This window comes from Gopherus flavomarginatus, chromosome 2 (assembly GCF_025201925.1).
Source record: "Gopherus flavomarginatus isolate rGopFla2 chromosome 2, rGopFla2.mat.asm, whole genome shotgun sequence".
Lineage (NCBI taxonomy): Eukaryota > Metazoa > Chordata > Testudines > Testudinidae > Gopherus > Gopherus flavomarginatus.
The window spans coordinates 21,221,507-21,236,988 of record NC_066618.1 but is presented as its reverse complement, the minus strand read 5'-3'; the positions used below and the strand labels follow the sequence as shown (position 1 = coordinate 21,236,988).

Sequence of the window (15,482 nt, the reverse complement as noted above, 5' to 3'; positions counted from 1 at the left end):
TGATGGTTCTGTTGAGAAACCTCCAAACATTCTGAAAATGTAGGTGCAGACCCCCAAACAGATGTGTATATGGAGTGAGTAAGAAGCTGGCAATGGGTATTATGTAGATTTAGGAATGAGATGTATTCTGAGGAATTCATTTTGTCAATCTTGAATGTAAAAATTCAAGCCAGCAGGTTATTGAAACCATACACAGGGGAATACCGTTAGTTCTTGAAAACATTAATGGTAGGCTAGCCCCAGATGATTTTGTTCAATTATGTTTAGACAGCTGTAATTTAAACAATTCTTTGTTTTCAGAAAGAAGAACTAGGAATGACCTGGGTGCTGAAGATTTCTAATCAGGCTGCTAAACTGCTAAAGAGTAATAGGGTGATACTTGTTGATGGGACCACATGCATCATTGTGACAACTGTAAAAAACATGGATGGGGGTGGCCGTAGAGTTTTAAGTGCTATCCATAATAATCTAATCATCCATAAAAAGAAACTGTATTTAGTTGACTTGACTTACACCAGTACTAATCTGTTTGTTGCACATAGCCTCTTGGCTGTCATGTCCGACAGTAAACCTACAGATGCAGAACTGTTATATGGGTCAAGAAAGTTCCATGAGAAACTGGGGTGGTCAGATCAAAAGATTATGCTCAGCGATCTAGCACTGTTTGAACAGCATTTACAAGTCAATATACAGGTGTGCTTTAAGTGGAGGAAAGGGGGCGGGGTTTTGTTTTTAAAAGTGAGACACAGTGTATCTCGAGACTTTTTTTAGCCTGCTGTACAATAAGCATTATTACGGAGCTCTGGAGGTAAAAAAGTTGTTTGATGTGAGAAATTATTGAGAGTTGTGTCACAGGCTGTACAGTCACCAACATCTGCAGGTATCTTTGCTGCCTCTGCTTAAGCACAATGTGTGCAGACAGCATGGGCATACAACTAGGATGCCCTAGCTGTAGACTTTATTGCAGGTACAAAGAGCATTCAGAAAGATGCAGACTCTGCATGAAAAAAATAAGTATGTCTAAAACTTTATGTGATAAGGGTCAGTCTTATGTTGACATGGGGTACAAATGCAAAGTGAGGTGCTGTAAGCAGAGACAAGGTATCACCTGCAGGGATGTAAACAGTCACCTATATTTTATGGATAAACTTAGAAAGCCTGAATTATCAGAAAAATATAATTTTCTACAATTTTCAATGCACGCAAGGGACAGCATTTCATATGCCCAGGTACATTTTTGCTATGCCCCTGAAGCCAGAAAAATCCTGAGAGTTTAAGGGCAGCAAGTGTCTTTCTGCCTTTTTTAAGACTTTTTTTGGAAAAAGCTCCAGGACTACTCATAAACAGCGCACAATTCCAAAGGTTATGGCAAGTACTTCATTGTCAGACAGTTACTGAAGGAAAAGATATTGATAGAACTGATAATATAATGTAGTAAACTGGTGTGAATGTGACACGGTCACAATGACAAATTTAAACAAATTTTATTAATCAGCTGATTTAACACAGCATTTTACAGCAGACTGTGAAAAATGGACACTAAGACCCTGACCTATACGGGGTCTGAGCTGCTTCATTCTTCCCTTCTGTTCTTATCCAAGGTCTGCTCTTGAGATCTGTCTCATGCATGAGCAAAAACAGCTGATGCATGATAGATTTACCCACACAGGGCTACAGATGTGTGGTTCTCAAAGGCCTTGTTGAGCTGTCAAGAGATTTTCAGAAAAGAAACAGCTGAAAGTCCACTGTTTTTTAGATTTATGCAACCGCAGATCAGTTCCTACTCATTAAATCCCATACTTTTTACAGTTATTTACCTGAGCAATGTCTTCGACAGTCATCTTGTTCGACTCTGATGAGCCACGGTTGCCTTCCTCCATGGGTGAATGTTCAGCGGCCATCGTGCTCGTCAGTCTGCTTCATGAACACTTGGGTCTCGGGGTCAGGTTCCAACATATCCATCAACAGCTGGACTAAAGGGCTCCCCTTGACAGCTACCTTGCTCCTCAGAACTGTTGCTGACATAGTGTTTTCTCTGCAGGTGACTGAGCAGCCTTGAAACTAAAACGAATTCCATAATTCTCATGGGAGTAATGAAGGAGGCCATGTTTCCCCTCAGTGTTTCCACCATTTCTGAAAAACACACTCTTGAAACAAGATGGCTTCTTCCACACAGTGATCGGGGTTCAGGGGGTGGTGCGGCCAGCTGGGCAAATGCTGAGCTCCACAGTTTGAGGGTTCTGACCTAGACTCTCGTACTATACCTATTTCTGATTGGTACGTTTCCCTTCCAGGAGGGCTTAAGGGGGTGAAACATTCATGTCAATTGGTAGAGTGCTGTGGGATGTGTTCTTAGAGAGGTCAAACATCCCTCTTCTGGACAGGTCTCCATGCCCCTGAACTTGCCCTTATTGGTTATACTCACTCTTGGGGAGATCCTACGGGGTTGAAATCGATTCTGATTGGCAAAGAGTGATGGGAAGAGTTCTTGGAGGAATCACACACAATCTTTGTTTCTGATCATGTGTCAATCTCGACTCAAAGTAATATCCCAGAGCGCAGTGTCAGGTGGGTGGGGCCTTAGGGGTTGGGATCAATATTTGGTTGATGTTGTACCCTAAACTGCTATATCATTTGATTTCCTTGTTATGCATACAAATTCTGCACATTTGAAAAAAACCTGGATGAACTGTAGTTACTAAACTACTACACTGTTAGTGTTCCTAACTGAAATTCCAGTTATCTGTTTTACAGAATTTTCTTGCTTCAGGTTTAAACATAATTTGATAGGAAGTAAAATGAGACAGCGGAAGTAAATTTGAAACAAAGTTTTACTTTTATCATCTGAATTACAATCTTTTAAAAATAGTCCAGTTATCTATTATTTCCCTAACCTCTACATATTCTTTATCAAGATAAATCAACATTTATTAATATCAGTAAACCAGTCATTTTAAATAAGAATTCAAATACAATGAAGAATTCATTTCAGTAAATATTCTGAACTTAACTTAAATGGACCAAGGTGTTTCCAACTGTGAAAAAAGATCAGGGTGCCATTACCACATACTTTAACTGTTTATTTATTTCTTGTCCAGGAGCTTGATTTAGAGGCAATAAAATGCAATCAGTACACAAACCAGAAACAGAATAATCTGCTAATGGAACTTTTAATTGATAAGTGACCACTGACATGAGGTAATTCTTTCCATGCAGGGCTGCTTGCAGAGACCTTTGTGCACTTTATCGGTAAACAATCACTAACATAAGCATTAAAGAAAATTTAAATACATTATGACCCAATAAATATCACAATCAATCAATATACTCTTTTCCCTCCTAAAGATTTAGTGTTAAAATACTACATTTTAGTAGCCTTTTAGTGCTGGACATATATTTACAATGTTGGTACTAAGCTGAGTACTTTGTAATCAAAAGATAATTGGTTAAGTAAACCAGCACACAAAGGAATTGTCAGGTTGAATAACCATGCTAGAAAATAAATTCATACTGATGTATGTAAATATTCATAAAGAGGCTGATCAGCTCCTTTAAAATATCTCAGAGTTGCATATTATGCCATAATTAATGGAACATGCAACTTTCAATGGTAAACTCTTATTTTGGGGATTTATTATTTTAACCCTTTTAAACAGATCAGAAAACTTAAGGAAAAAATGATCTGCTAAAAAGAGATATTTTTCTTTTTTGAACAATCTTTTAAACTGCTTACTTTTCCTTTTAAAGTCATTGTAAGGAAGATTCATGTCATTTTTGACCAAACACAAAAGTACTGTAAGTTTAAGCAATATTTGACTCCTTGATTCCATTTTATTGTTTGAAATGATATAAATAATGACTTTGTACAAACAATCGCTTGTTTGTTAGCATACTAATTCTACATGCACCTTTTTGGGAATTAATGCTTGTCAATGGAGCTTGCACTACAAATGAATAATACAGTTGACTGATTTAAGCCAAACCAAAGTAGCTCTTTCCTAAATGGACAAAACTAAAGGGAAAAAAGTATAGCCTACAAATTAGGAAAAAATTCTCGACAGTTAGAAAAACTAGGCAGAAGAAAACTACCACGATAACGTCTAACACTATGGGAGCTACAACAGCACAGCTAGTGCGCCATAACTTCGACACTTTCTATAGCAAAGGAAGAGGTTTTTCCATCGCTATAGAAACTCCACTGCCCCAAGTGATGGTAGCAAGGTCAATGGAAGCATTCTTCCATCAGCTGAGTTGTGTCTACCACAGGTGTTAAATAAGCATAACTACACCACTCAGGGGAGTGAATTTTTCATGCCTCTGAGCTTCATAGCTATGTCAACCTAACTTTTGTGTGTGGACTAGGCCCAAGTGTGGTGGTTGAGGCACCATGATTTTAGCTATTAAAATGAATCAGAAGTTTAACTGTTATCTCTATTGTCTTTTCCTACTCTTTCTTTGTTTCGCCTATTCATCTTTTTAGTGCAGGGATGTATGCATATGTGTCTTGTTTAAAACTCATTTACTGAAAGCCTTCACATGTATTCTGTTCATGATTTAGGAGTTTAGGCCATAATCCAATATCTACCATAGCCAATGGAAAGGTTCCGCTTGATTTCAATGGGTTTTATATTAGTCCCTAAGACAATTAAAAAGCATTTTAGTTCATCTTTAAATGGCTAGTGTAAAGACCAATAAGATTAAAATTGGACCTATGGATAATATCTTGCACAACAAAATGAATTAGTCTACAATATTTCAAGTTTTGTATTAGCTGTAGGTACAGGAATTCTGCGCATTGTATATGAAGCCTCAGTTATACACAAATATGAAACTTGGTGCACTATTTATCCTGTTAGATTTGTCAGTTAAAAATCACACCATAAACTCTTCATATTTCAGAAATGTAACCCATTAAATTTCATTAGAATCAATAATTAATTGTTCCCTATTTCAGTTTGATTTAGTCAAAATAAGCCATTTAGAATTTGATCCAATACCTTTTCATTCAGTAGTTATCTAATCTTACTGAAAGATACAGCTTTAAAACTTAATTTGTCAAATATCTAAGCTTAATATAACACTCTTAGATCTCACTGCACATAGTCCACCATAATCAGATCACCACATATATTAACTATACTATGTTGTGCAATCTAGTCAATTTAGAAAATACCTTCTTTAATATGCATCAGGAGAATGTGCACAAGGCAATAAATCAATTATTTCAGTCCTAGTTTAATATTAATTGCTGTGATTGATCTTTAGCACAGATTAACAACAATGTCCCTGCATACTATCATCAAAATACTACTACCAATTTTTTAAAAGTTAAACATCTTTGCCTCTCTACCTAACATGTCCCCAAAATGCTACCTTGCCAGTAATTTGGTTCCCAAGCGGACAGGCTTTCATAATTCAAAGTAAGCAAAGAACAAACCCTTCATTCTGTGTCCTGCCACCTTTCTAAGAAATAGGAAACACCATAACAAAACAAACTTCAATTTCTTTTTCACAAATCTTCAGTATCTTTAGAGGACTTTTGATTGACTTCTGCAAAGAAGCTTCACTTTGATAGATCATACAAATGAATCAGGAACACCGATTCATGGTTCACTAGTCCTCATCACTGGTCTAGAGTCAAAAAGAACGAATAGAGGAGATAGTTCACTGGGTCTTGGGAACCAGCTGAGTCTAAGTGTAATGGAATACTAGTGTCTGAAGCAAACAAAAATCCTGTCAAAGACATTAGAAGTCATGACACGACAAAACAGTCATATTTTCAGAACTATCAGGCCTGTTTTAAAACAGAGGTAGTAAGAAACCATAAACGTTCTAGTTCCGAACATGAGAGGACTAACAAGTTAATTTCTGTTCAACAATCTTTCAGACACATCTCTAAACTAGCTGCTGATTCTGCATAAGAATATAACTAAAACTGTCCAAAATCCCACCTTTTATAATCTAATGTATAATGTCAAGGTTCCAAATTACATATTTTGACTATTTATCCCTGATGATTCTTATTTCTAATCACTGACTGTGAACCACTTCACTTTTCTGCTTCAGATTCCACTTCTGTACAATGGGGGCAGTTACAGTTATAAGGATGTTGTAAGATTGATTTATGTTTTCACAGTACTACACAAGTGCTAAGTATTTTTATATGGAGTGTTTATTTAGATCGCCTAACACTTTCCATTATGAAAAAAATTGCAACCTTTTTTGAGAAGCTTTAACACCTCCATGTTTGCAATAGATCTTTGAAATTCATCAGACAGAAGGTTCTTCGGCCACAGAAGTGCCTTTTCACTGTCCCATGAAATTCCATTCACATATGGCTGATTTAGAAACTGTTAGAAATCACAATTTTCCTTCTCTTACTTGTGTTCCTCAGGAAAATTTTGGCAGCCTAACAAAACAACTGAACTCTAACATTCTAAAGAGTCACACTGCTGCCAAAGTAGCAGAAACTGCACTGGGAAATCTAGAAGCTGGCAGAACAGTTGTTGTGGAGGGGACAGAAAGGAAGCTAAGTCAAGCCACTTACTTCCCCTCCCACTTCCCTTTTCCTCCTGTCCCCAAAAATACATGATAACAGCATCCCATTCACAGCTCTGGAGGCAACAAAAGAAACAGGCGCTTCTCATCTCTCAGAGAGGAAGACCGAGAGAGAGCTGGGCTGAGCCGGTTCCCCCTTACCCTTGGATAGTCCATATCACCAGCAATCCATCCCCCTGAGAGATAATAGCCTTCTCCTACTGCCAGCTAATGTAGTTAGTCCTGTAGCTCAAGTGGTAGAAATCTGTGCTGCAGTGCTAAAGGGTCAAGATTCAAACCCTGCTAATAACGCACAGTTTTTGCAGTTGTACACAGAAGAATTATTTTTAAAAAAACTAGGCAATTACCTATGATTGACAACTATTATTTCCCACAGGACCACTGCCCTGACTCATTCAGAGTACAGAATAAATGCACAAAGGGGCAGAAATAAATTTGCATGGGCAACTGTAAATCTTACATTTCCAAATTTTCAACTGCTTGACTTTGCAACCTAAATAATTAACAGCATTTTGGTAGCAATTTTGTAATTATTATCTAGGTTTAAAGAGCCTGAAAATATAAGATTTAGAAAATATTTTATTAAACCTTAACTAATTTTATTAATGAATCAAATAGCATTATGGATACATGTTAAGTTATTAAAAAACCTCTGGACAGGAAACAGAAAAAAGTAAATCTGGTTATGAATCTACACATCACTGAAAGTCAAACGCATTTGGCTAATAGCACTGAATGGTTACTGGGATACACAGAATTTATGTAAATTATTGAATTTTAATGTATTTGTTTTCTGATAACATCGAAACTTTTTAAGTGAGAGTTTTCAGTGGCACTTCTGTGTCTTTTGGTTTATGCAAATAAGAAATTGCTGTGGAAGCCTGACTGCTTCCTTTGCAGTATTCCTATTTTGTTGACAAAAAAGCTTTTAATAATGTACTACTGCTTTTAAATAATTCTGTGCAAATGCATAAAATGAAGCATTTCTGGAAATGGATGAATGACTATTCACTAATGTCTTTAACTTAGACCACAATACTGGCAGGTACTGAATAGTAAGGCCGTGCCTTATCTTTCTGTTTAATGAATCAGCTCTCTAAACATGCCAGTAAAAAGGTGTCTCTGCACCTGGATAGAACTAATTATTAAATAACACTGTCACTTCATACTTTACACAAACGTACTGCAAATACAACAATAATCTATGCCTTCAAAATGTTAAATGATATATTCTCTGATTTTAAAGGGCAAAAACAAAACAATATTTGTTCTGATAGAGCTCTTTCTAAACAATGGAAGCATCACTTTTTTTCTGATTTCTCATGCTCTTATATTAATATTTAAGATGCAATCATAGAAGTGCTGTTGAACTGATAATAAATAAAATTAAGGGTCCAATATTGCAATCAGTTGTGGAAAAATAGTTCCAATAAATATAAGCATCTCCCAGCCCTGTCTCCTCCAGATCAACTCCAACTTCTTGTGGAGCTCTGAGAGGCACCTTCTGAGCCCTCAAAAAAGAGATGAGATGCAGGCAGCTTTTAAACAATTGTGATCCCCACTCCCAAGCTAGCCCCCAACAGACTTATAGCTGCTGGGCCCTGCAGACCACGGAGAGAACGAAGTTGTGAATCTATAGGCAGGTCAGACCTATAACATTTTCCATAGTTCAGTGCTATTTGGATGTGAGGTTTGGCTTTGGCCCACTGCTAATTATAGCATGTCCTTCAAAACGGATACATTGCTTTAATGCAAGTGGCTGATTTGGATCTTTCCCTGTTTCACAAGTCTTCGTGTAGTGATCCTTTGGATAGATCTAAAGGTGGAGGGTTGCCCAAATTAATGTTTAGACCAGAATTCCATTCTTTGCTATTTTTAAGAGGGCACTGTCTGGTTAAAAACAATTTTTAAAAAAAAATGTTCTTACTTGCATTAATAATGTAGTTTATTAAAACTGAAACATTGTTCCAAAATGTTTACTTTTCACACAATTTTTACATTTTCTAACCAGTTTTTAGTCCATATAATCATTTTTTTATCCTCATGCACTGAATTTTTCTTCCAAAACACCTGCTTCTACAGAACTTTAAAAAAAAATAAATCCAGAAACAGTATACCTGTGGTTTTGTGCCCACTCGCTCCTATGCACACCTATTTCCAGCATCTGGATAGTCTCATATATAGAGAAGGACTAAAATTACAGAATCCATCTGAATGCATGAAAAACATTTTCCTTTAAACTTAAATATGGAGAATAAAATTTTCAAAATCTGAAACTTCAGAGCCTTAATCTCACTGAAGTCTATGGGAGTTTCACACCAGTGCCAAAATTAATTTTGAAATAGGATACTAGGTGCCTTTGAAAAATTTACTCACAGTTTTTATCAATTAAAACAATAGCCATCATTGTTATATTTATAGCTGAATATAAATGCTCAAAATTACTGGTTAGAAGTTCCTGGCTTTAAAGTATGTTGACAAGAACTATACTAAGAGTATGTCCACACTACCCGCCGGGGATTGATTTATCACATCTCATCTAGACACGATAAATCGATCCCCAAACGTGCTCCCCCTTGACTCTGGAACTCCACCAGGGTGAGAGGCGGACGCGGAGTCGACGGGGGAGCCGCGGCCGTCGATCTTGCGCCGTGAGGACGGGAGGTAAGTCAAACTAAGATACGTTGACTTCAGCTACGCTATTCTCGTAGCTGAAGTTGCGAATCTTACATCGAAGACCCCCCTTTTCCCCCCCAGTGTAGACCAGACCTCAATGTTCTTTGTAAGACACTCTCAATACCAGAGCTGGCCAGAAAACAGCAACAAATCTTAATAGACGTCATAGTGAAATTAAGTTCCCATTTCTAATTAAATGTTCATTTTCATTACAAACTAGTTCTGTTCAACAGCAATTTATTGTTATTTGGCTTTCCACAGCATCACAATCCAAAGCCCTCAAAACACGGTACCAAAATTATAACAGGTGCATAGTAAATGACAAACTCAAGTTCCCTTCTATGCTAAAATTCTTCATGAACATCCTCATTACAACCAAAACTCTAGCACCCAAAATTTTCCCCTTTTAAAAGTAAAACTGAAGAAAGGTTTTTCAGAGCTGTGTGTAGAGAATTAACTATGGAATACTATTGCCAGTGCAAAACGTACAGCTAAATTCCTGAAAAACAGCTCTCTACATTTCCCAATGTATTTTAAAGGAAACATTTCCTTTCCTCCCAACCCTGTGAACTATCAACATAGTTAATACCTACACATGTAATTGAGTATCTATCCACTTCAGTTACTTAAAGCGTGGGGCAAAAGACAGAGAATTAAAATATTATTTCCTCTATAGTACGTGGCACCAAAATTTAATACATTTATTATTGGTAGTACTGAACCCCCAGTCATGGACCAGGTTTCCAGTGTGTTCAGAGCTGTACAAACCAACAACATAAGGACAGTTACTGCCCCCAAAAGCTCACAATCTAAGACGAGAGAAAATAAATGGATACAGACAGATCGGAGAGCACAAGGAAACAATGAAACAAAATTGGCCAGCATGACAGGCAGTGTTCTCAGAACACCAGCAGCCTAATTGTTGTCGAGTTTTTTAACGGCATCACAGAAAAAGAGAGTTTAGAGAAGGAATTTAAAGGAGGAGAATAAGGTAGCTTTGTCATTGTTTACAGTGAGCTCCCCCCAATAAAGAAGCAGCACAGGAAAAAGCACAAAGGTGCTTTCTTGAAAATTTAACAAATAGAAAATGAAGGCTGGCATCATCATCAGCCAATCGGAGGCAGGTGTCAACATTTCAACAGCAAATGAGAAATGACATTTCAGAGTGGGGACAGGCTGCTAAGGGCCTTTAAGTGAAGATCGTTCCAACAGCATTCTGAATGGATATGAGTGGGACAGGATTCCATTTGTCAAGAAGAAAATGATGTTGCAGTAATTGAGATATGAGATGATGAGAGCCTGAATGAGAGTTTTAGCCTGGACTGATAGGCAGGTTGTATCTTAGAGATTTTATGCAGAAAGTGTCTGCAAGATATAGTCTGATGTAAGGACCTAGAGAGAGGTCCAAGTCAAAGAGGATGCCCACGTTAGAATCCAGCAATGAGTAGGAAAAGAAACTGAGAACGAGAACTTAACTCAGTATTACATTATGCACCTTTTCTATATGGTATCATTAGGTCACATTTGTTAAAAATGATCAGAGCAACAGTTCTGAAATTTAGCAATGTGCCTTGTGCAACCAAAAACCTGCTAATTCCTGCAAATATTCATTTCATATAACTGGCATGACGAAAAAATATTTGCAGCCAAACTCATGAGAACAGTTTCTAAAACCCTAATGCACGATGACTTGTGCATGTGAGCACTTCCATTGGCTTCAATGAGACTAAATTTGTGGTTAAAGCTAAATATGTAATTCAAAGCTTTGCTGAACTCAGATTTAATATCGCTAATTCTCTTCTCATTCAACTCTGTAACTAGTATTAACATTAATGAGAATTATGCAAGTGTATCAATAATCTAGCAATACAGCCAGTGAGTAAATAAAGTGGCAATATTATTTACATTACCATTAAATAAAAATATTCCCCTCCCTCCAAACTGACAAAGAAAAACATTAAACTTCCCCAACTCACGCCTCCTTTCTTAAATTTACTTTTTAAAAAAGCTTCCACTGTAAATTATCTTTTTACTCCTAATGTTATGTATTGTACAACAACCATTTTTTAAAAAAAGTTTTCACCTTTCCAAGCATCCTTCCAAGGAAGTAATAGTGTCTGGCATAAGAATCTCCAACGAGCATCTGTGCAGCAGGGTTAGGGTAAAGAAGTCCTTCGTTAGTGGTCTTAAAAAATCCCTGGTTAGGGTTAAATCCTGATTTAAGCAGTTCATTCAGAAATTCTCTAAAAATTCCGCCACCATCAATACCGGCTTCATCCAGGCCATGTGCGTTAAGTAAATGAACACGAATTCGCTTTTTCAGATCAGGTTCTGGGGGGGGAAAGTTGAGAAGAAAAGTCACATACAAGAACCTATACAAAGTTTGTTTCAGGAAAAAAAAAACCACATGCACACTGACATTTAGATGCCAGTACAGATATAAATAACAGTGTATTGTGCTGTTGGATAAATCTATTATTGGCTTGAGTTTGAGATGGTTGCATTACTCAAAAGCAGAGAAGTAACTTGTGAATAATATAGCTCACCCCAAATGAATGCTACAAAGACTTCATACCAAACCACCTGGACACATATGCTGTTTATAAAACTTACTTTTACAGAAAAACAATTGTACACCAGTTTTATAGAGTGTAACATTGGCACTATTTCGGATGTCTCCCCACCTGTAAACCGAGTCTCTTTTCGCATAGTAAGTTCAACGTACATGTATATGGGCCTCAAAGGCAGAGAGAAATTATAGCAACCTCTATGAATTTTTTGAAATAGCTACTCTTTACATAATAATGTTAGAAGTTTAAGACCCAATATCTTCCAATTTAGCAGATTTAGAAACAAATGCTATGTATCTCACTAGAAAAGAGGGTTGTCCAGCTCCTCCCCTAGATAAAACATTTTCAGTCCAGATGCATGTTCTGGTTCATGAAATATTGGATTTTAAATCTGTCACTAGTCCAGGACTGAATATTATCCATTCTGCACCTTAGATCTTATTGTAATTTCAGGGGGTGAGGTGTGGAAATTCCGCATTAGGGAAGCAACGAAGAAAACATTTTCTGTCTTTTTTTTTTTTTTTTAAATAAAATGGAAGGCTGCTGTTTGAAAGTTGATCAGAGATTTGGAAAATCAGCAGTCATCTCAGGGAGATGATTTATAGGACCACACACACACACACTCCCGACAGGTGTGGTGTGATACTCACTGATCATGCCCCTTCAAACCTCCTTATCTGTACTCTTCACATTAAGTTCCGGATCCTGCTATTTGTTGCAGGTGGATAGACTGCTGCACCCATATTCAGCCCCAGTGATGTCTTCACACTTGAAAGCTGGTTGCAAACACCTACATTTTTTTCTTTTTTAAAAGTCTGCCTGAAAGTTTTCTTTCCTCCAAAATTATTCCTGCCCAAAGCAGAGGATGGGCATTATTCAGTCCAGGACCAACACAGGTATAAGGTTTGACATTTCATAACATATAATGGCTGGAAACAGGAGATTTATTTCATTGCATTGCGTAGACTTCTAATAGGATACATAACCCTTGCTCCTAGGCCTGTCTAGATTATAGATCTTAAAAGCATAGGATTACCTAGGTAATAGTCACAGAGATTTCTTACATTTCATTAGCTGTAATTCCTCTGTCCCTCAGAATTGTGGAAAGTTGGGCTCGATATTTAGGGAGCCGGGCTTTACAAGAGAGGTTACAAAATATAGTACCCATTTATTTCTTCCCCTTCTAGAAGATTTCAGAAATCATTTTTCTATAAAACATACAGCATATATATGAAGCACAATCAAGTGGGAAGGAGGATATAAACTTTTTTTTTTTAAATCAGCACTTGTTTGGGCCAACTCATGTCACTCTGCTGTTGATGAATGTGACCAATACCACACAAATGCTGATAAAACTTTATTTCATTGCAATACATTCTGTATATAGCACATCATATATGTAGATAATATTAATGGGATTAAATTGCAGTATCTTGTAATAACTGCCAGCTTCACATGCATTCTGCCCAATAGTCCATCTCACTGAAACTGGTACTAACATTCCAGTTCTCTGAGCAATTTCACTCAGCTACTTTAAAAAAAATCCACTAGTCAGAAAAGTGTTTTCTGCTTTCTCCCACTACAGAATGCCCTCTTCCACAAAGTCATACTGGCCTGAGACATAGAATGGGCAAGGTTCAGCTCGGTACCAATGACAGTTGTAAGGTCCAATACCTTATGAGTATTCAGCGATAGAAAAGGGAGTGTTATACCACTGAGAAGAGGAACTTCTCAGTTTCAGTGACATACATTACTTGTCAGGAAGTTCATTAAGCTATTAAGCATTACATTTTATATATGCAAATGTTGTTTTGAGTCAGAGTTTTTTTTAAATTATTAGTTATAATTTCTCTCTTCCTGTGAGTCCTATACAGTTGGACTTACAGTAAGTATGTATCTGGCTAAAAAATGGATAAAGAATGGTCCCAGTAAAATTTTTAGAAACTCAAACAATTCTAAAATAGTTTTTCCACAACACATGTGATAACATCTACAGTATACATGTAGGTGTGGTATGGGGTAGGTATTTTATCAACACTTGTTTGATGTGGCCTGCATAATTCATGACTTTGCCACTCATGAGCTTGAGGCAGTTCTACTAATACATATAAAGGGGTTTTTGTCTCCAAAATCTCAATTCCATTCCATTCCACTCCTATTTTTTTAAATGATCTAGATTGAGTAAGGTACCCCTGAAACATTAGTTAATAATGATTCTCTTTTACTTGAGTGCATATGGAAAAACTGGCTGTCTTCTTCCAAAATCAATTCCCATTGCTCTTGCGTGATCTCTTTTCCTATTGATCACTTCTAAGACCTCATCTATGTGCACTCAATCTTCCAGGTCCATTTTAACCAATTCAGTTTATGATCCTGAAACTATCCCTGTTACAGTTTCTAGGAATTTCTTCTTTTCTATACTACTCACTGTATCTGAACCACCCCGGATCTAACTAGAATTATTCCATACAACTATACTGACTCAAAAAATAAACAATGAAATATATAATGTATGTACGTTTATCACCCACTATAGCTGCTGTTGATTAAATGTGTCTATATATATATATTTAATATTTAAATACTGTTCAGTATATTATATATACACACACACACACTTAAATACTGTTCAATTTCAGTCCAAACCCTGTACAAGTGGAATCTGGTTTAATCAAAAGAAGCTATAGTGAGTGATAAACATTACACACACACACACACACACAGAAAGAGTGAGAGAGAGAGCGCGCAAGCACAAACATTTTCCTCTTCCTATTGCGAAAGGGGAAGGGAATGTGAGGTGGAGTGTGGAAAATAGTCTATAAGCAGCATGTAAACAATTATTGTGTTTGGAATGTGTCTATATCTGGCATGGAGGGATCATCTCTAGGGTGCCTCAAAGGGTAGTTCAAACTCCATGCTCATTCTGTGTCTTCAGCGAGATTACCAACAAGTGTGTTAGTTGATAATACATGTGACGATAGTTTGGGGATAGAGACTCTTGTCCATCTGGAAATGAAGACCACTGAGTCATTTCATATAGGTCAAACAGCTATCATCAGTAACAGCATTTGGTCACTTCTGATGTAGTAATCTGAGCTTGTAAATTAGAGATGAAAAACTTCATACCATTACTAGAACCCCTTAGTGTAAATGGCTTTCAGTCTTGTTTGACACATACACAACGATCTTTAAAATGAAAACAGGTTATACATCTATGGAAGGGAAAGCAACAATATGTAGACTTACTTGCCCTTTTATCCACAGAACTCAAAACACTTTTTAAAAAAAGAGCTTACAGTAACAGAGCGGAGCAGAGAGTGGGAAAAAAAATCTGCAAATATTAGTTCAGATTCAAAAATAAAGTTTGGTTTGACTCTGTTCTTGAACCTTTCTGTTTGCATTCTGTGACCGTATGAGAACTGAAGCTTTAACAGAGTGAATACTTGCAAAAAGCTCCCTTGAGGCTTGAATAAACAAGCACGTGCTAAAAGCAAATTTTAAATTGTGTTTGTAAAAATTCACAATTCGTGCTATGTTGATTTGCTACATAAGCTACTCAGTCAGAAAAAAATGTGACTTCTGTAATAATCAACCCAGTGTGAATTGTGAACATTCATAACAACCTGTCCGAACAATTTGCAGACCAAGATTTATTTGCTGAAAAAATTACAATTTTGA

The 15,482-nt window shown here is 36.8% G+C and overlaps 1 protein-coding gene across 1 annotated transcript in view; it reads right to left on the bottom strand.

Annotated features, from left to right (window-relative positions):
* Positions 1-15,482, bottom strand: part of UBE3C (ubiquitin protein ligase E3C) — a 177,483-nt gene that overhangs the window by 50,217 nt on the left and 111,784 nt on the right. The window contains exon 18 of the mRNA XM_050942223.1: positions 11,318-11,565. Within this exon, the coding sequence (XP_050798180.1) occupies positions 11,318-11,565 (248 nt within the window). The remainder of the gene's footprint in view (positions 1-11,317; positions 11,566-15,482) is intronic.